Raw genomic sequence first — 22,444 nt, 5'->3', positions numbered from 1 at the left:
GGTCAAAAAGAGGAGACAATACACTTTATCATGTATCAGCAGTATTCTTTCTCTGCTGCAGCAGTGGCCCAGGGTTACCTTGTATCTTCGGATGGTTAATTTTCTCTTCCGCGTTTCAGTGTTTTGCTGGAGCAACGCGTTACACATCTGGAAAACCTGCTGCATAACAGCATCTTGCCTCAGATCATCACGGCCCTTTTGCATAAATAGGAAAAAAAAAGCACTTTTTCCAGCATCCAACTTCCTGTTCTGCCACTCAGAATATCATTAACTTGACAAGCTGCCTTCTTCTTTTCACAAATGCTATTCAATTAAGGTTTCAAACAACCTACGTACCTTAAGGTACCCTTTTGTTTTATTTTTATTTTTTTTACAAAAGTTGCCTTGTTCTCCGTTTGTAGCAATCTGACAGAGAGCAGACAGAGAGCATCAGTTGGTACTGCTATTGTGAGAATACAATGCATGCCTGGAGACTCCCATCTCTCCTTAAAACTTTTATGATTATCCGACTTTGAACCACCAATCAGAATTCTCACAGCAGCTCCTGGATGTTTACAAGGCATCGGGGCCAGGCAGAAACCAACTGAGTTCACTGAGAAACTGTTCAGATAGGTAGGTGATATTTACAAAAATATTGAATGTTACAAGGTATTTTGTGATTTCCTTTACTAAAGCATCATTGAACAGGGAAAACTGAACTGTGTAAAGTTTGCTTATGGCACACAAGTGATACTAGAGAAAAATGATCTGACAATTTAAAAATTGCCACTACAACAGACAGAGCCTACCTTCACCAGCTGCCTTCTTTCTTTACCATCTGATCCTATACAATTGATTATTTTTGGCAGATTCAGACCTCCTGCTAAGTGAAATTCTGGCTTAAAAGACCTTACTGTCACCAAATTTTCATATCTTCCTGTGGGATCCACCTGAAATTATAAATTGGTTTAATATCAATAGAAATAATACCTGCATTTGCCTCAGAGAAAACATTAATGACATGTTTGCAAACCACATTTTAAATATTATTGTAAGTGTTCTGTCATTTACAATGATAATACCCTTAAAAGCTACAAAAATATGCTGAGCAAAGGCATGAGAGCAGTTCCTGCTTGCTCGCCTCGCTGGTAGAGGGGATGTGGGGCTGTAGACTTCTCAACAAACAATGACACAACTTCATCTTGTGCCAACAAGCATTCTGCCAGAAATTATTCATGTGAGGTCGGAGGACATTAACCTTACACTGGGCTGCAAATGGGCCTCATCTATGATTCTCAAACTGTCCATATCTGTATGACCTGTCTCTTCAACCACCCTACATTTCCTTGTGCCACAAAGCAACCCTATTCAGTTAGCTGTAAGAAAAGTTGTTTACATTACAGAGCTCCTATTATTTCAAATCATTTGAACAGGGGAAGAATAAAAACGAAGAAAATAACAATTTCATCCTACAGATGAGCAACACGTGGGACCAAGCGGGCCCTACAAACAAGTGTGACTTAGTGTGAGTGGCAGTTTCATGCCTCTGAAGTCAAAGAGCCTAAAACAGTTCCCTTGCCTATCTGTTCAGCTGTATAGACACAGCCAGGGGGACTTCAACACAGGGAAGTTCAGCTTCAAAATTTAAATTTTAGATGGCTGGCTCAAAAAGCAATTACATACTCCTGCAACTGCTAGGCTTCCTGGGTAAAGGAAATATGCCCACATGTTTGGACACCTAAGGATAAGTGCCAGTACATCCACCTATTTATGCTAAGGAGAATGGATCATTCACCGTTACTGAATGCTAAAGCACATAAACTAGTCCCTTAGGAACAGGAGAAGAGGCAGACCTATTACACCTCACACCTTTCTGAACATTGAATGCTGCATTAAAACTCTGAGCTAGCACCTACAAAATAAGAGATTCAGATTACCAGATCTTCTCTGTGGTGTAGGGATCTCATCACTCCTTTAGATGATCAAAGACTAACCAGTGGCAAAATCATTTTCATAAAAAGAAACCCCTATCTAGTAAAGCTAAGAACTTTGGGTCAAGGTCTTCTAAGGGCCTTCTAATGAGAAGGATCTCAGCTGGCATCTCCCACCTCACAGGGAAGTAATCCAGATAAACTGACCTGTAAAGATCTCTAGGATGTGATAAAGAGATACGCAGTCTGACTGTCATAAGAACTTGAAGGTAATCCTAAGATACAATATTGTAGCATATAATTATTTCAATTTCAATCACCTTAATTTCCATGGTAGGAACAACAACATCCTCCAGGTTCTTCAGTTTAATAATTGGCTGGTCAGCTGGAATACTTATTCCTCCTGTAATTAAATGGAATTCATACCTTTATACTTAGAATTATAAACATACATTTACAAAAAGCAGTTTACACTGCTTTTGGGACCCAAAATCCCACTGCATACTTCTGTTCTGAGCTGATGAAGATGACCACAGCACAACTGGAGTTTTCTGGAGTTTAATACTCACAAAGTCCAAATCTTACAGTGTGAGCAATGCCTACAACCTTTAATCCAAGCTAAATTCTACATTTAAAAAAAGCAGGGCAAAATGTTAGCACACTACCTCCTTTAACAAAGTATCAGTATCTAGATTTTTTTTGTTGCTGAAAAACATGTGTAACACATATCTTCACTATTGAAAATGAAAACCATCAAATCATTTTTTCATGACTTACCTCTTTGGGCTTTCCATGGAGTAGCATCTACATTTGCTAACGTGATGTAAGCATCACAAAGCGCTTCTACATCTCTAACCATGTGAGCTCTCCTCTTTCTTATGATGTTGATTATATTTCTAGCTGCCTCCATTCGGTCCTTAAATATAAAAACAGAAAAGTATAAAAATCAGATATTCAAATGACACTTTGTTTAACTAAAGATGCATAATAGCAAGCAGTTACTTAAGTATAATTGAGATCCATTGTATGAAAACATAGAAAATTGCAGTAACTGACAGCTCTGTTGATATGAGCTTTTTATCTCTCAGATAAAGAGAAAAATTGATTACTGTGGGCAGAAATGGAGCAAGTCTGTCCAGTCAGAGTGCAAGAAAACAACAAAAATTCTTCAGAAAAAAAGGGACAGGTGGTTTAGGATGTTCTTTCCTCATATTCCTGCTTCCATTGCTTACTCCCAAATGAAGTAGAAGTCTGAACACAAGGGAAGAAATATGACCACGTGCCCCTTCTGTACCTAACGTTGTCAGACTTAGTTCAGTTTAGAACAGGCCTACTCTGAATGGTGGGATAACAAAAGAAAAAACAGCCACATACAAATGTGGTGAAAATTTGTATCAGGAGAGGGGTAGGAGGGCAATGACAAACAATTGTTACAGTGAAGAGGGAGAGAAAGGGCATTAATCCAGACATGAGTTGGTTCCACAGGCAGGTACCAATAAAGATTCAGTAATCACAAAATTATTCTGAAGCTGCAGTTCAGCATTACATATCACCATGGCTTTTAACATTAACATCATATAAAGAAACAAAGCACACTACATAAGGTTGAACACTTTGAATAGATGCTACTACTTAAGGCTTCTTTCAGTATCAACTTTCAACAACAGATATACTCAAGCCCCTACTTAAATAACAAGTAAAGGACATTTATCACAAAATGCTATGCAATAACTGGGGGGTATCTATTGCAGGAAATGTTAACCTTGCTTTATTCAGCTTCAGTAACAGCCTATTTCAACAGCAGTAATCACTTCATACACAAAGAAAGTTCTACTGTCACAAAAAAAAAAAAAAAAAAGCCAACACCTTTTTTTCCTCTCAAATTTTCTTAACAAAAGTCAGCTGCTGAGCTCTACAACAAAATATTCATTAAAACAAATAACAGAGATATTTATTACAAGACTGAATGTGATTAATAGAATTTTTCAAGTTACCACATCAAGCTGTGAAATTTCTTTTGGTGCATTTTTAATTAACTTATTTATTCTTTTTGCATCTGTTTTTGTCAGGAGTTCATCTTTGTTAGCATTTGCCAAGGCCAGTATTATAAACAAAGTGTGATGTGGGTGATCCAGTGAAATCCTGGACATCAGCTGTCAGGGAAAAACAAGAAGATTCCATTATTGAAAAGCATACGGGAGAAAGAAAAATTAATTAATTAACAGCATTAGTTTTTTAAGCTTCTAACACTCTCCATGAGAAATAAAGAACAGGAATCACTTAGACATTATCTCCACAATGCTAATACATTCATAATGCATTTCTATATCTGCACAGGACTAGTTTTACACAACAACAAAACCAACGATGTAACAATGTAAAAATCCCAATCTTCTCCCTCCTTGATCCCTCATCATGCATCACTCATTTCAATCAGCACTTATCATGTCCATAACTCATTGGACTATGACTGCACAAAGGAAGATGCATTTATTGTTTAGGAGAATGTACCACTACATCTAGCAAAGTATCTTCAGAAAAAAAATGATGAATTACATTATTCAGAACTTCATGAAATCCTAGACCACCCATCATCTTGGTTCCCATTCGAGCAGCCAGCTGGTACATCAGAGGCAAAAACTTGTAAGAAGGGATTTTCTCTGCATTTTTCTGTAGTGGAGAAAATTCAGTTAAAAAGTTGCATTAAACACCAAAAAGTATCATAATCATAAAATACCAGGGAAGGGGGAGACATCCTGGTTTTGTTTGTTATATTTAAACAGAGTAATCACTGCTGTGTGACCAAATGGCAATCCAGTGAGCATCACAGCACCTTGGTTCATGTTCCTAGGCCTTGGTGACAAACAGTTCTTGCTGTTCTATTAGAGCAAAGCTTAGACATATTAATTCAGAATACCCTCAAATCTAGATTCACTAATTAAAAAAACAAAAACAACAAGAAAAAAAACCTTACAATCTAGCTTAAGACAATAAATAACTGGGTGTTAGAAGTACAATTAAAGGAAAACTTACTATTCTCCAAAGTTAATTATAAGACAAAATGAAGCAACAAATTCCACAGACGTGTTACAAATTCAGATCATTCATTTAAGAATGAAAAGACATCCTGCATCACTGCAGAAATTACAGAACCAGAGAATGAAAACCTTAATAATCCTTGGTTACTGTGTTTTACAGAGAGCCTAAAAGAACATCCTTTCACGCAGAAGAGTGTACAATACATATCTCTAGAACAACATACTCACAGATGATGAAGAAAGACAATCGTAGCATACAAGGAATGTAAAGAGCAACACTGGAAACAGTGAAGGATCACGAATACATTTCATCCTACAGATATGTCAACTTTAAATGCTTCATTAAATTGAAATAAAATTAAAATGCAGTGAGAATGACAGCTGTCACTGATAAGCAACTCACTGATGAGCAATAATGACCAGAAAAGGCAGGTCTTGATGAAAAAGGTAAGGAAATACAAAGGAAAGCATACAGCACAGCACAATTCATCTTCTAGAAACAGGAGCAGAAGCAAGATGGATAATGAATGTAAAAGCATCCTCAGGAAAAACAGCAGGAGACGTACCTTCATCATCTCATTGACTCTGTCAACTCCAGAATTTTCAAGCCATAGGGAACACAGTCGGAAGATCCACATGTCATGTTCCTCCCCACTGAGCAAACAGCTGATGTAGTTCTCCACTGCTTTACACAAGAAACGCTGACGATCCTCAGTTAGGGCATGGATGGCACATTCATCCAGCTCAAGCTCTCTCTGAACCTTCACTGTATATCTATGTGAAGAAACATTCTTTTTAAACAAGAAATTACTTCTCAATTAACTGACTGGGCTGTCCCTAGTTCTGCTGCTTACCAATTCCATTTTTTTAAACTTGTTTCATATGTACAAGCACAATGAAATAAACATCTATGAAATGAAATGGTGGAAGCTATTCCTGTGGTGCATCTCCAAACAAAGCCATCACTCTAAGTAAATACTGTCTTTTCTCTTTTAATGATTTAATCTCAATCTTGGTATAAATGTGAATATCCAGTACAAATCATTTGTGTAAGAACTTCACTTTCCAACTGTTGAAGTTCAGATTTCACCACCTGCTTGCAACTGCTCTCACTTGTTCCTTTAATAGTTCTACATTAAGATGAATTCTAAAATTTCACCAAATGTTTGATAGGAAAAAAATGTCAAACTCACTTATTTTTACTCTGTCAGATGGGGAATAAATGAATTCTGGCTCATGATCATTTGTACTTTTTAACTGTTACAAAGCTCCTTGGCTTAGTTTTGGCCCACACCAACCAGAACTTTCCTAGACAATGTCCAAGCCCAGTTCAGTAACTACAGGTAATGAGGATTACGGATTCAGCCATTGCTGTAGAGATGAGAGCCATGCTGTACCACTTGCCCAGACAGATAGAGAACTAGTAAAGATGAAACCTTTAATGGCTCTGTAGTAACCAGCTCTCAGTTTGAATGCTCACCTATTGGTCTGAACTCTCCGCTCCCTCAGGAGGCCAACCTCCTCCTTGGCCTTCTTCAGTAATGCCTGCTTATTTTCAAACTCTGAGGATTTCATGTAATTCTCAATTCGCTGGTACTGATTATCAGAGAAACGAGCCAAAGACAGGAAAGCCTTTGTCTTTCCTTTCTTCAGTTCATCGCTGCTGTCTCCGTGGTGGCTTGCAGCAATTTCCACAGCCTGAAAGTGAAGTTACAACAGCGGTAAGGCTGATAGTTGGCTACTGGACGACCAAACTACAACAGAATGGAAGGGACTCCTGGAGGTCATCTTACCAAACCCTTCAAGCAGGGTTCAAGCAAGGCTACTTGCTTGTCTGAACTAATTGTGTTACTTAAGGATGCCTCTGATGAATATATATAAATACAAAATAAAATCTATCAGGCTACTTTTGTAATACAACCTATTTTTAGAGTAGCTAGGCATAAAGTTTTACAACCTTGTATCAAGACATGGTAAGAAAAAATAGAAAAATAGTCAAAAAGGGCAAAAAAGGAAGGGAATTGCATGTGAAAGGCACTGATACAAATTACCAGAGTGATGAAACAATGTAGAAAGTGAAAGAGAAAAGCAGCTACATACAGTTTTCACAGATTAGAAATAAAGAAATGTGGGCAAATTAGACACATTAACAAAAACATTTCTGCTGTGGCTAAGATTTTTTTTAGATGTCTGTACTTCGAAGCATGAGTGCAAGATCTTCCAGCACCTGGGATGAAACTGCTACAAATACAATCCCCATACAGTACATATGACCAAGCCAATGATCTGCCCCTGGAGGTGAAAAGATGAGAATGGGATGGAAGGAAAAAGGCAAACATTATAAGTCATTATCACTTCTAAGCCAATACTAATAGATATTTCACTGTAAATTCTAAAAACCATATTGTGAATATTTCATATGATTACAATGTTACATAATGCTATCTGAAAATATAAGGTTTGTTGTTTTTTTTTTTTTAACTAAGAAACTGTAGTTTTGACCCCTCAAAAATAAAGGCTGAATTGTAAAATGTACTTGACATTGTAACAAAATATTCTACAACAGCGTTTATCCCAAAGACTGAGCATTTCAAAGACTGAATGCACCTTCTCTAAGTATTTCTGCATGATGACTGTAGGGTTTTCCAAACATGTTTCTGCTAACCAGGTTCCACATAGCCTCAGACACTCCGTATACATCAATTTCAGGTGAGGATCATTCTCCACCTTTACGAAAGCAAATTTGGGGAGAAAAAAAAAGAAAACAAGGCATCAAATGAAAAAACACTGACATATTAGGTAGGCAATTTATAAAGCTTTTAACTCCCCTAAACATAATTCAGTCACTTAGGTCTATTACATGCAATGCATCCACATTGCCACTTACTCTCCACATACATAGTAGTCAATAATTTGAATCACATAAGAACTGTACATACTTTAAAATATCTGACAAATTGAACAATGAAAATGAACAAAAACAAAATAAATTCAGAACTGTTTCCAGAACAGTTATTTCTAATAACTGTTTATTTTATTATTTTAGAAATAACACCCATTTAATTTGAACAATGACTGTGCACAGTGTAGGAAGGATCAGGTACTGTGATAACTATATGTGATCATTACATTTTTCAGGCAGACATATGTATGGAAAGTTGGTTAAAAAGTGCTCTGAAAAGATGATGGAGTAGATTTCCAATGGACTTCCCTGCAGATTGTAAGCTCAGCTTGAATAAGCTCAGCAGGATAAGTTTCCAAAATATGTGTATAGGACACATATTAAAGACCACCTACGTGAGGTGACAACACTGACTGTAACAAGCTGATGAATATCACAGACTGAATATCCACACAATAAGGACAAAGGATAAAACAAAGGATGAAATCTTTGTCCTGTAACAGAAGATGTACAATATTCCCAACATAATATACTTAACAGTTTTGCTTGGACATTATTGCATTTAATAACTGGCACAAAACAAGAAGATACACTTCTATCAGACAGCATTGTACAAAACATGATAATTTGCTTTAGTCAAGGGAAATTGATATTAATTCATATCTGAATTTAAATAGCTATAAATCTCGCAGTGGTGGCACTGGAAGTTGAACTATGAATTCTGACACTTGCCACTCCTATGGATTCCCTCTGAAATCCCTTGTTACAATTTGCTAGTACAGATTTTTTTTTGCTTTCACACATCCTGAGACTGAAAAGAACATTCTATAATATTGCAGATGGCCTTTTTATTTTATTCCAAGAGAAAACCACAGATACCATAAGTTAATTTCCATTAGATCTCACATTACACAGCACATACCTGAAACCAGTTTGCATCTAATTTTTTTATCAACTCTTTCAGAATATTCAGTGCAAGGCTCTCTTCCTTTTTAGCCCAGAAAACCTGAGCTTCTTCTAGCTGCCATTCAGAAACTCCATATTGTGTGGGGTTGTGTTGTTTGATCTGAAACATAGCTCTTTCTGGAAGCTGGGAAAAAAAAACAGTTAATCAACAATTCTTTAAGTCAAATACATGGATTTCTGTTTTGCTTCTACACTTCATCTTAATTTGTTCTGCATGTGCAGCATATTCTGTCTATCTAATGCTAAGTATGCATTTCGATGAAAGAGATGAAGCCATCTTTCCACAGACTTGAACAAAAATCCCAATTTGCAACAAAAACAGAATACAGAACTGAACTTCACAAACCCCCACATGAAATTTCAACGTGAACCTTTTAAACGTCACACAGCTTGAAAGGCCCAAAAGTATGTCCCCAAACTTATACATGACCTACAGCACTGAAAAGACTGGAATGGCAGTGTTTTCAGAAACACACTGGCTCAGTATGTCAGAACCTTTTAAACCTCCCCAGATATAACACCTCAATTTTAATATATTTTTTTTCTATAATTAAAAATCAAAGTAAAAAACATGAACTCCTATTTAGGCCCATACAGGACACTCCTCAGCATAGTGTTAGTAGCTGGGTAGGCTAGAGATTTTAAAAAACATTAAGAAGGTAATTTCCCAAACAATTATAGAGGCTGAGTAAACTGCTCTATTTTATGAAGTCAAAGACTTCTACTAATTAAGTCATTATTCACTGAAAGATCAAGAAATGTTCTGAAAGCAAATTTTAATGTACTTCCTCATACTAGTAAATCATCTTCACAGGTTATACATTTAGCTGAAACTATTTCCTACAGAAATTTCCTACATTCAAGGATAGGGATGCTCTGTAAGTTATGGTTGAGTTACTATTCCAGATGCATTAGCTAGAATGAGCCAGAGTTTTCAGCATGAGCAGCTGCAGAAACCATTACTGCAAATCCCACTAGGCCATTCACAGAGATATTTCACACAGTGCAATGGTGCTGCCAGGATATAAATCCTCAAAGATAACACTATAGACACAGAAGCAATAGACTTCTTTCAGCAGTCTTAATGTGGAAAACCAGAACAATATTGTGCAAGTGAAAAAATGGATACAGAAAACTCTACAAAAGAAAAGTAATAGAGTCATAGGAAAATTCTTTGATAAAAATTTCATTTTAATATTATCTTCTTCAGCAAGTGGCTTATGGCTGTGAGCAAAAGTTAAACAATATGCCAATAAATACACTGAATAAGTTCTACATATTTTAAGTCTCCAAAAAGTCAATTCATTGAAAAAACTTAGAATACAGTTTAATGCTGTTGAAAAATCAAGTTATTTTACAAACTGGAAAGCTACACATCCATCACTAACTTTTCCTGGAATTTGTTACCTGGGTATTATTAGCAGTTCTTGCCAATTTAGAGAGCTCCATGAGATGTTTGGTGAGAATGTCTTTAATACATTCTCTTTTGGCACTTTCATGCTCCTTTTCAAGCAAGATCTCCAAAATTACAGTGCGCAGAGCCATGACAGGTTCCTGGAAATGGAAGTCACTGTCCTCAAGAAGCTGGGACTGTCTCTGCCATTTCAAATAAATATCATTCAGTTGTTGAGTTGTAGCAGGTCTGCAGTCATTACCAAAATGGAAAAGACCTGTTATTAATTCTTGTTCTGAATATTTGTGAGATGCAAGATGAACAGTAACAGTAAACTAGAGAGGCAGTTCACAATCTACAGTTCAAAACCAAGAAACAGCCCAGAGAATCCCATTGTAAACAGTGTTGATGAAGTTGTTTTGAAAACCATCAGCAAAGGGAATCACATGCACACAGTCACTGGACTACTTGAAGAACTCCCATTTTGCTCTACAGGTCACATACTGATTAAAATAAGAATAAATCCCAATTCTGTGGCACTGTAGCAGTACAGGTTTTCATTGTACGTATGATTTTCTAAGTTCATTAAGCGCAAATACAAAGGTTCTTAGTAATCCTGACACACTAACTCACAGGAGAACGCCTGTAAAACAACCAAACTGACACAACTACGGCAGAAGAAAGCGTGGTATTAATTGGCCCTATTAAAAAGCAATGTTAAGTATCTGGAATGCTGATTGCAATACTGGTTCATGACAAAAGTGGTTCAGATTGAAGCAATTTTCAGTAGAATCACAGGGAGAGAATATTCAGTTATTTCAGCAGACAAGAAATTAGGAGGCCGGCTGCTGCCCTGAGGTGCACCAGGGAGCTCAAAACAAAGGAAAGAAAACTGATTACAATACAATATTGGCACAGTACCACACAGCTAAAACTAGACCACAAAAAAATTTCGGTCTGGAAACAGAAAGTATCTGTATTTGTGCTCCCATTCTTAAGCTAACATCCATAACTTTTTAAGGTGGAGTGTGAAGAGTTTAGGAATAAAATTTGGTAAGGTTATTTTAAGCTGTGTACTAGATCTGATTATCAAAATTCAGAAAACTGAAAAAGCAGTACAAAACAATGCTTTAAAGATACCTGGAAAATAGCAGACCTATATTTTCCAGCTCTCCAATGAGCTGTAATCTGCAAAGACTTGGATATAATGTATACACAGACTCGAGACTGCCTTTGCACAGCTCTTCCACTTCATTCACCCTATGGATGTAACAGAGAAATAGCAATATTTTTTAGAATTGGTAATAGTTTTCAATATCTACAAAGAATTCCAAATAACCATGACATAATTTCCATGCAGTGAACAGAAATTAAACAGCAAATATAATTTTGTAGTACTGTTAAGAAAAAAAGCAAAAAAGTTTGACAATAAATGAAAATATGATAAATATAAACGAAGCATATGGAATAGCTGACGTGGAAAAAAAAAAGTCAGAATCTAAATCTATTCAAGAGGACTGCTAAATAAGGGATGCATTGCATTGGAAAAATATCTCTAATTAACACTAAAATTACATATGCACAAATTCAAAAACAGAAATTAATTTACAGTCCAGAACAGCTAATTTTATTCTGTGAATGAGTATTAATTGAAACCCACAAAACTCTGTTTTTATAAAGATCCTGTGACTACAAACAAACACATGTGCACACGCACACACATGCACATATACTCTCTCCATCTCCTTCTGTAACAGCAGAATGTTGACACAACTGGATTTTTTTTTGCTTTGTTTTTTACCTGGCAACCTTAAGAGTGTCATAAAAGGTAGAAAATTCTTTATCTCGTAAGGACTGAAGAGCATCATACAATGATTCATGGTACCCTGATCCACCTGTCTCATTCCTTAAAAACACAAAAGAAAACCAACATAAAATTAGGGGGAAATCTATGTAAGAGAGTCAACTTTGTCTCTATGATTTTATGAGAACATTATCTGGCTGGATGAGCTCCTGTTTCACATTCCAAAAAATTACAATGCAATCTTCTCAATTTCAAAGAAAAAACAGAGTTCATATTATATTCACAGTACTACACAAAACTGGGAAAGCCTGACTAACCAAAGGGCTGCACAGCCAACCCAGAGTGACCTCTACAGACTGCAGAAATGAGCTGACAAAAACTGTATGAAGTTCAACAAGGAGAAGTGCAGAGTCCTGCACCTGTAGAGAGCAACCCCAGGCTCCAGGACACACTGGAGAATGCTCAGCTGGAAAGCAGCTCTGCAGAAAAGGGCCTGGGAATCTTGGTGCACACCAAGCTGAACATGAGGCAATGACGGGCCCTTGCGATTGAGAAGAACAGAGGTATTCTCTACTGCATTAGGCAAAAGTAAACCAGCAGGTCAACGGCAGTGATACTTCTCTATTCAGTGTTGGTGCCTGCATCTGGAGTACTGTGTCCAATTGTGCAAGAGAAACATGGACATACTGGAAGAAGTCCAACAAATAAAGGGCCACTAAGATGATGAAGGAACTGATGCACCTGAAGATTCACCTCCCTGAGCCTCCTTTGCTCTAGGCTAAATAATCCCAATTTCCTCAGCTGTTTCTCATAAGACTTGTTCTCTAGATTCTTCACAGCTTCACTGCCCCTCTTTCAACACTCTCCAACAACAGGGAACGGCTGTTTACAAGGGTGGATAGTGACAGGGGGAATGGTCTTTAGCTGAGACAGGGGAGATTTAGTTTAGATATTAGGAGGAAGATTTTCACTCAGAGGGTGGTGTCACACTGGAACAGGTTGCCCATGGAGGCTGTGGATGCCCCATCCCTGGAGGCATTCAAGGCCAGGCTGGATGTGGCTCTGGGCAGCCTGGTCTGGTGGTTGGTGAGCCTGCACATAGCAGGGGGTTGAAACTCGATGATCACTGGGGTCCTTTTCAAACCAGACCTTTCTAGGATTCTGTGAAAAGGACAATCACTTCCCTGGTTTTACTGGCCACACTATTTCTGATACAAGCCAGGATGCAATTAGCCTTCATGGCATGAAGGGAGGGATTGCTCCTTAAAATCAAGTAGCCATGAATCAAGATTTGTTTCCTTTTTTCTTCTCGATAACATTTCAAGGCTTAGTGATTAGTATCTTTCCCATCAGTTTACAAACTAAAAAAAAAAAAAAAAAAAAAGTGCATCTCTCTCTTACACAATTAAGACATCTGCTCTCTGCGTAAAAAAAAAAATTCACTTCACTTAGGAAGAATGTTAAGAGATATGAACAGACAGGAAGTAACTCAAATTAATATAAAATGAAGTACACATAAAATACGTCTAAGTGAGAATGATGGCATTTTAGTTCAATGATTAAAATAAAGTAGGTGATCTCCATCATTGAAATTATGTTTGCTTGGAATTGAAACCACTGTCTTTCAGTCAAGAAACTGAAAAAATAAGTTGGTTTACTTGACAGATGAGATGCTGTCCCACTGCATATTCCTCCACGCTGCCTGGTAGCGTATTTCCTGGAGTTCTGCACACCACTCAGTGTTTTCATGTTCCAGTCCTTTTAAATACATGGAAAGAGTGTGGCAAAGCCCAAAATTCTGCAAAGCCTGCAATTAACAAAGTTAATGAACTTTGCTTTTCCTCCTCTGACAATATGAATTGCTTTTTTTTTTTTAAAGGATTTGTTTTACCTTTGCTAACAAAGAAACCTTTGCTGGTAAGGCAGAACCATAAACATTTCTCAACTCAGCACAAAAAGCTTTTAATAAGACAGCTATTAATCACATTATCAACACCTGCAAACTTGGAAAATGGTTTATTACTACTGTCACTGGCAGTCTTTGAAATAAAATTTTCATGATGTGTTTGAAATGAACCATCTGTTCACGTTCCTCCATTCCATTATTCCTGTGTAGTAAGCCAAAATTCACTTCACTGTTTTTTCCTAGGGAAGAAGTTTCCTACAACTGTTTAATTCCTATCCACTTGAAGGCCATGATGATATTATAATTGTGATCACTTATCCACATTATATGCTTAGCCAGTATGAACTGGCTAACACTGTGTAAGTTTAATAGTGATACTAAGTAGTTAGAAAATAACAGGAAAATTAAATGAAGCGTAATGCAGACATTTATGTTACTACAGAATTGGGGCAAACATTTTTAGGACAAAAAAAGCAAAACATATTTTAAGTCATCAAAACAAGACAACATCAATTCTATTTATTGATTTCATACAAAATACAATTTTCAATAAGATGGTAGCCATAATGTAGAAGTTTAAAGAATCAGATGGAAAAAGTAACCAATTACTTTTTATATTCCATCATTTTAAGAGCTGCCCAAAATTTGTATAAAATAAAATATATTTTGAAATGCTTCACAAAGTTCATGATCCAAGATAGAGATTATCTATCTTGGTCACTCACTTGGGTGAGTAACAAAAGGACAGTAAATGTGGTTGTTTTCAGGACAAACACTGATTTGTCTTACATTATATAGTTTGGCTACCTATAAAGACAGAGGATCTCAATCACCAAAGAGGTATCTTTAACTCATAAAACAACCTTGTTTTTTGGTATGAATGACCAAATACAGTGGATATCAATTCCTACATTCATTTCCTGCTAAAAAATAAAATTACCTCTATTATCCCTGCTTGGCGAGTAGATGGAGAGAGGGCTGCCTCGAGGTCATATGTTAGAAGGGCTTTATCCCATACTGCTTCATGCTCATATGTTCTTATCCTATTGTAAGTTAAAGTTTTAAATTTAAGTTCCTTACTGAGAAATGAAACCAATGACTTCAAGGAACATAAGATCATTAACAAATTATACCGTGCTAATGGCTGTAACATTCTTCCTCCACCACAACCATAGAGACTGTCAGGCTCTCCAATACTTTTGTATATGTCCATGAGAAGGTCCTAAAAAGTACACCATAAAATAAAGAGTTACCTTTCTTAAAAGTAGTTCAAGTGAACTTTATACATACCACGTACCTTCATAAACACAGGTCCCTTCCATGTAACATGTTACCATTGCTTAACTTTCTGTTATGCAATATCTCAGTAATACCATCACTAAAAGAGAAGTTTGCAGCATAGCAAAGCTTGAAACTAGAATAATGAACTAAGGAAGAAAGTATCCTCAACCAGGATTTTATTAAGTAAGATTTGTATGAGATTATACTTCTGCCATTACTACAACTAGCTACACCAGCTCAGATTTGTAATTAGCATTTCTCTATGACAAAACAAAAACGTTCTATTTGGCTGCTTACCACCATAAGGTCAAAGTCTGCTTTGCTGTCACTGAAAATTTGCCACCTAGCAAGTGTTTCATGTGAACAAACACTGCATTTAACATGTCTGTCAAGGCCATTGAGTTCACTCTGAGAACAGGTAGAACTTTCAAACATAGTTTTTCAAGTTCAACGCGAACAGCTGTTAGCTCAGATGAGACTTACTACTAACTATGTTTATATAAAAAGGCCCAAAGATTATTAAGCACACGTATGTACCTGTAAACTTATGCCAGTTTCTTTACTTTTTTCATTCAAAATAGCAATAGTTGATTTTTCACTTTCTTCTTCAAATGTCAAACTTTTAGCTGCTTTAAAAGAAGACCTACAAGAAATATTTGAACTGGTAAATTTCATACAAAGAATTAAAGAAATGATAAAAGAACATGTCAGAATTAAGGCATGTGTATGAAATGCAAGACCATTTATGTTATCTTTCCAAGTTATTCAAAACAGCTCTTACCAGAATAGGAAAATAGATCAACCGAATTTAGAAGATTTCAGCATCAGGGGTGGTTTTTTTTTTTTGCTTGGTTGGTTGTTTTTTTGTTTTCTTTTCTTTTTAGGAAGTACATAATGTCTAATTTTTATTAAATCAAATTGATAATTTGCTTTTGTGATTGCCTGAAGCAAGAATGCTCTCAGTGAAAGAGTAGAAACAATCATAGAATCCCTTAAAACCATACTCTTGTTACATGTTCTCTGACTTGGAGTTACTTGCGGGCAGAACCAAGCTAGTAAATTAGTTCCATATTTGGATCTTGCTATGGCAGAAGTCAAAGATAATTGTGCATTATGTAAGAAAGCACCCTTTACATGGATCAGTATAGCATCAGTTCTACACTAGAAATTATGAAGTTAAAACTACATAATTCTGGACATAGTTCTGTAGTTTTTTTCTCCTCTTGCTTCAGTTTTGGACATAATTGAACCACTGGTACACTACTAATTACTAGAAAGAAAACCTGAAAAGTGTTCCATTTAAAAAGTAAGATTAAGTTCAGTATTAGCTTTAGCCAACTTCCTCCAGAACACACAAACATTTCCTGCTTAATAATTACAATTACCATGATTGTGACTGCACCACATCTAGCAAACTTGCAAGGTTGGGATCACTTTGAAGCACTGGCAGAGATATTTTAAATGTCAGTACAAAAGCCTGAACATCTATTTTAAAGCTTCAGTGACTTTTCATGTAATAAAGCAATACTGGAACACACGAAACGTGATCAATTTTACTCAACAGTTCAAGAAACCGCATTTCTCAAGGCTTACCTTTCTTGCTGTTTGTCTATGTTTATCTTGTCTGCGTAGATTTCTGCATAGAGCAGTGCTGTGAAGTGAGCAGCACAAGACTGTGCTGCTACAGCAACCTCAAGATAATTCAGATCTAGCCAGAAGCTGTCATCAAAAACTGTACCTGAAACAGATCTGATTCAAAAAAAAAAAAGACTTTAATACTACTGCAAGAGGCCTTCTCTCTAACAGTAAACAAAACAAATCCAGCTCAACTATAAAATCTTCCAAAGGCTAACATTACCTTAGTCCCCAAATCCCAACCTGATATCACAAAAAGTTTATCATATCAGAAGTTTTCAGAAAACTCTTTCAGCATACTTAATGCTGTTTAAGGCTAGCCAGTTTATTCCATAACAAATATAAGGCCATTACTAAATCTGTATTCTTTTAAGAAACTTCTTTACCAGATTTTTCTTTCTTAATCAACAGATCTTAAGACATAATTAAAGCTGAGCAATATTTTGGAAAGCCGTACGTCACCTTTTTTGCCTCCTTAAGTAATCAACAACAGCAAGCATGGTTCGTCGAGATACTTTATCCAAACTTCTAAGAACATGGGTTTCTTGCTCTAGGATATATATTTCAAAAGAGAGAAAATAATGAACTTGCTTCAGAAGTGTCCTTTACATTGCTTTTATTGTCTCATTAAGATCATTTGCATAGAATCACATTTGAAGAGACCTCTATCATTTTTTCACTCCTGTCCCTGAACTAACTGGAAGTTTATAAAAATTTGTTGCCTGTGTTCAAAAACAGCCAAGGATACTGATCTAGTCCTTATGGCCATGCTACGCAGAATCTTTAAGAAGAACCTTAAAAATACATACTATTATTAAGCTAATTTACAGAAATCTTAGTGTAAACTGAAGCCTTTCCTTCACCTCTCCAGCAACCTGAAGCTTGTGTGACTTGCCTGTAAATACACAGTACAGACTCATTTCTTTAATGAAAGAGGAAGTTGAAAGACATGGCAGAGTAGCTATTGAACAAACAAAGAACATTAACATGAAATCACTGTGTTTGTGTCAAGTAAGGGCCAGGCTCAGCTAAGAGAAATACATGACTTCAGACCTTGAAAATCAGTTCAGTCATATTAGATCATTCCCATAGTCTAATAATGGAGATCTTTTTTGACAGACTTCTGCTCACTGCAAACACAATCCAATTAGAAAGGACAATCATCAGCCTGAGCAGAAGGTACATGACAGTGAGACAGAGCAATTCCAAGTTACATCCCCAGGCTAAAAGACTAATAAATCTCAGTCTATTTCAATCTACCAAAACAGTACTTCCTTTCAATTGGAACTTACTGTCTTACTCAAACTCAGCTACAGTTCTTTTGGATTACAGCTTCCTTTTAATCTGCTGGAACGGAAAAGGCCTCTTTATGGAAAAGGCCTCTTTAAAGTATAGGGAGACTGACAGCAACACCAGGTAGATGTTCAAGCAAGAGTTAAAGTTTACCTAAGGGGAAAATCTACGAGAAAATTGCCTTTATTCATATTTTTTTGAGGAAGGCAGAAAATTAACTGCCATCTAATAATTTTAAGACACAGTTCAAGTTTTAATGTAGCAGTTTATCATATCTGAATTCAGGAAATAATAAACATTACTCAACTGAGAATAAGGAAAGGAGCTATAGAGAAGAAACAACTTGGGTCCTGCCAATGAAAAAGCTTCAAAATCACAGACATCTCTACTGATCAAATAATTGGACAAAAGTTTTTAGTATTCTGTCTGCCTACGAGTGTGCATCATGTATTTGAAGTCAGAAGACGGTAACTTTTTCAAGACCAGAATTCTTCTTTCAGATGAAAAAAATATATATATATTGCGACATTACCTGAGTCAGAATTTGGTGGTGTAGCAGATCTACTAGACGAGGCAAATCTGCAACAGGCAGTAAAAAACTTCCGCACGTGAACCGACAGAGTATTTCGCCAAGATTCGTTTGAATCATGAAGAAGGATATCATGAATCAGGTATGGAAGCAAAGTTTGACTCAAGTCCGTTTTCACCTAGAGTAAAATTATGCACAGCAGTTGCTAAGAAAAGGAACCATAAGCCCATTTTTCTCAGGTTATGACCAAACTCAAGAGCCTAATGGCCATTCTTTCTTACTGAAAACTGAAATGTATCGATTCAGACACAAGACAGAAAACTATTCAAAACAAACACAAAATCCTTAAGAAAGAATAGGAAGTGTACAAAAATGTGTAACCCTCTATAGGGTTATACTATCCTTCTGTTAATATAATCATGTAGAGGTGATCTGATTATAATTCTCTCCCAAATATATATATAATATATATATATTATATATATTTAATTCTTCTCTCTCTGTATCTCAAGAATATATTTAATGAGTATCTGCAGCATCTGACCATATAATATCCAATTTACTGTTAAGCAAAAGTAGCAACATAATAGAAATTAGTATTTGATATCTAGTTGAGTAGTCACATAATTTTGTGCATCACTGCCCACAGAGGTCTGTGTATCATTCAGCTCACCTCACACAGTGGCTTCATTAACTGGAGAACTTCATTTTGTACGCCTCCACTGTCCAGTACTGAACGGGTTAAGTTCTTGACCCAGGTTTCGTGACTTTCTCCCAGAGGAATCCACAGGTTTGTATCATCCAAAGCTTCTGAAGAAGCCTCTGAATCGTTTGTTGGCATTGCCAAAACCTAGAAGGAAAAAACATATGTTGCAAATATAAATAAATGCATCATTTAAAAGGAAATTCTGCCATCTGCAGAGGTTAAAACATATTAAATGTGGACTGTGCATGAATCCATTGATCAACTTCGCTCATGCAAATGTAAAATTACACAAGAAAATCTGAAATAAAACTTAATGATAACACAAAAAAATAAAACGTCAGTGATAACACCAACAAGGCCATATTAGACGCCACATTTACACAACTACAATAACACAACCTTTTTTCTGACCTACTTCCCACCAAACTTCCGTGTCAAACAATGGAATCCTGAGAAAGAACGTATTAGGTTACAAAGTAGGTAATCAGAAAATGTCTGTCTAGTGATGAAAGCATGCAGCTTTCTAACATCAAATTGGTAATTTCCTGCATAAAGTAATTCCAAATGCTAAAATAGAAATGAAAAACAGGCAGTGTACAAAAGCAACAGCATTTGCAATCAGACAGATGAAAAAAGACAGGCCCTGGATTCAATAAAATCCATTAAAAAAAAAAATGACCTTTGCTTTCTTTTATACTTATTTCTATGCTTTCTCTACCATTATATCATATACATAAGGTGTGTCAAAAGAAGTACCTTCTTCTTGGACATTCTGAAAGGTTGTAGATAGATTAACATGGGATCACCTTTATTTTTATAAACTTCCCAAAATTCACTGCCAGAATTGGTGGCTAGTATGTTTTTCAAACAGGAAACGGCAGCAGATCTAACATCAATACTGAAAGAATAACACAGAGAATATTATGATTAATAATTTCTTTTGGCTGTTTTACTTTCAAAGTCACCTTTTTAAGTATGCAAGTCAAAGAATTCCATAATCTAGCAACACATATGTCTAATGAGAAAAAGGTTGTGAATAGGGTATGTCATCCCTTATTTTGCTTTAAAGCAAAGCCTCAGTATTTACACTACCTCTTCTAACCTCTTCTGCACAAAAGAGATTCTAACTAAAGAATCTTTACTAGACAATTTCTGGCTTGACTGAATAAGTAATGTGAGCCTTGAGGAAGCACATGATTGGGTACCAGCAGGCACAAACCAAATGCATTTGCATATGCAAACAATATACAGCTGCATGGCCCCTATTAAACTTCGAACTAAATAAGCATTAAATAAATACACTCACCAATTATCTGTTAAAGCAGTATTTATTTGTGTTAACATTATGAAGACCCACTGAAGCTTTCTATCTTCAAGCAAGTCCACTGCTTTAGAATCCAGTGCATTTTCAGCATGCTGAAGAGCTATGGTGGAAAAATCCATGGGACCTATTTCTCCCAAGCAACTTCCAACAGCCTCTGCAATGAAGGTAATTTTGTATTCTTACATGCACTAAAACAAGCATCACCCTAAAAAGCTGTGACAACTCAATCAGTATAAACCATTCCCAGAGCTGAGATTACCATGGGATAAAAGCTGCATTTATAAATAATCACTTGATAAGCTGTATGATTAAAATCAAGTGTATAAGTGTTTAAGACTAATCAATAACACAGTTGTGTTTCCTAATTCAATTTTCTGACATGGCTCTGAATTTTCTTTAAATTCTGGATTTTGTTTGAATCATAGATTTTTTTTTTTTGCTTGTGTCCAAAATACTAAGGGCAAAAGGTCAGAATCACAGCCAGCAAGAGAACACAATTTTCATTCCCAAAGAGGATGATAAACACATGATAGAAGCCTGTAATGACAGTAAGAATTACTACCTGTATTTTACTTAAAAGTGATGCATCAATGTGCACGACTGCATACAAGGAAAAAAATGACCCTGAAGACGCTGACAAAAATAAAAGGGATATTAATTTGCATTATAAAGGAACAAAATGTATTTCTTGCTCTTTCCTTCATACTCATCACGCTTCTTGAAAACACTTCCATCTTCTACAACACTGCTTTTAACAATCAGCAAATAAAGAAAAAACTGAAGGTATAGGGTTGCATTTAACAAATCATCTGAGGAAAGATGGCACAGGGGAGGCTGAAAGATAGAGCTAGCAGAGGTGCTGAAGAATGCTGTATGATACTGAATTAAATGTGAGCTGCAATTACCTGGCATTCATCACTTGTTAGTCTTTTAGACTAAAATATACATCAAGACAAAAGTTCCAACTATGTGTGTACAGAGCTGTTTTACACATCAAAACTGAGGAAACACCCCTTTCGTGGAGGTAAGTCCCACTGGAAGAAGAGGGGATTTGGATTTTAGCTTCAGTCAAAATGCTTTTGGTGCTAATTTAAACGGTGAGGATCATTGTAGTGATACACGAGAGGCTTTAAAGTGGACAACAACTGTTTTAATTTTCACTAAAATATGCCTTCCATATTTTCAGTTAAGTTCTCTTCCATCCTTCTTGCTGTTTTCAGTCTACTAATTAACCCATACACAGGCAGATGTCTCTATTGAGCATAGAAGAGACTAAGATCAAAACTGCTCAGGGTTGACATCATTCATCAAAGCTGTTACAGACAGTGACAGAAAATAAGATACACCATTCTAACAAAGGAGACTTCCAACAACTAAGGCAGAATAGCAGTGGGAAGAAATGTTGAGAACTGCTGAAGTTTCAAATCTGGGCTTGCAATGACAGCCCTAGGAGATCTGTGGGACTAACAAACTTACCCAGCACTGCTTTTTCACCTGCATGATTAACTGCCATCTTTGACAGCTGCAGTAAGCTCACCACGAGCTTCACCATTACAGAATCTTCTGGTTTTTCTATCATTCAGAAAAATAAAACAACAAAAACATTAAAATGTCATTTCTCTTGTTGTATAACTGCTGTCAGATAACTTAAACTGGTCTTGTACTGAAACAAGTGTTAACAGCTGCTCCCTATTCAGCTTCCTCATACCATTCAGCACTTCAAAGACCTATGTGTTAGTGCTCAATCACCTTCCAAA

The 22,444-nt window shown here is 36.3% G+C and overlaps 1 protein-coding gene across 3 annotated transcripts in view; it reads right to left on the bottom strand.

The window, feature by feature from the left end:
* ATM (ATM serine/threonine kinase) overlaps positions 1 to 22,444 on the bottom strand; it is a 58,971-nt gene that overhangs the window by 5,792 nt on the left and 30,735 nt on the right. For all 3 annotated transcript variants that reach the window (XM_052670887.1, XM_052670888.1, XM_052670889.1), the window contains 24 exons: positions 22,164 to 22,259; positions 20,670 to 20,841; positions 20,120 to 20,261; positions 19,331 to 19,507; positions 18,661 to 18,835; positions 17,298 to 17,385; positions 16,794 to 16,949; positions 15,738 to 15,843; positions 15,053 to 15,141; positions 14,860 to 14,962; positions 13,672 to 13,820; positions 12,011 to 12,115; positions 11,350 to 11,469; positions 10,224 to 10,458; positions 8,773 to 8,940; positions 7,556 to 7,675; positions 6,429 to 6,646; positions 5,515 to 5,722; positions 4,467 to 4,580; positions 3,905 to 4,063; positions 2,688 to 2,826; positions 2,231 to 2,313; positions 789 to 929; positions 79 to 195 (listed from right to left, as the gene is read on the bottom strand). In XM_052670887.1, the coding sequence (XP_052526847.1) occupies positions 79 to 195; positions 789 to 929; positions 2,231 to 2,313; positions 2,688 to 2,826; positions 3,905 to 4,063; positions 4,467 to 4,580; positions 5,515 to 5,722; positions 6,429 to 6,646; positions 7,556 to 7,675; positions 8,773 to 8,940; positions 10,224 to 10,458; positions 11,350 to 11,469; positions 12,011 to 12,115; positions 13,672 to 13,820; positions 14,860 to 14,962; positions 15,053 to 15,141; positions 15,738 to 15,843; positions 16,794 to 16,949; positions 17,298 to 17,385; positions 18,661 to 18,835; positions 19,331 to 19,507; positions 20,120 to 20,261; positions 20,670 to 20,841; positions 22,164 to 22,259 (3,380 nt within the window). The remainder of the gene's footprint in view (positions 1 to 78; positions 196 to 788; positions 930 to 2,230; positions 2,314 to 2,687; positions 2,827 to 3,904; positions 4,064 to 4,466; positions 4,581 to 5,514; positions 5,723 to 6,428; positions 6,647 to 7,555; positions 7,676 to 8,772; positions 8,941 to 10,223; positions 10,459 to 11,349; positions 11,470 to 12,010; positions 12,116 to 13,671; positions 13,821 to 14,859; positions 14,963 to 15,052; positions 15,142 to 15,737; positions 15,844 to 16,793; positions 16,950 to 17,297; positions 17,386 to 18,660; positions 18,836 to 19,330; positions 19,508 to 20,119; positions 20,262 to 20,669; positions 20,842 to 22,163; positions 22,260 to 22,444) is intronic.

The sequence above is a fragment of the Tympanuchus pallidicinctus genome, unplaced genomic scaffold, assembly GCF_026119805.1.
Source record: "Tympanuchus pallidicinctus isolate F22 unplaced genomic scaffold, pur_lepc_1.0 scaffold11, whole genome shotgun sequence".
Classification (NCBI taxonomy): Eukaryota; Metazoa; Chordata; class Aves; order Galliformes; family Phasianidae; genus Tympanuchus; species Tympanuchus pallidicinctus.
This window is presented reverse-complemented; position numbering and strand designations above follow the sequence as displayed.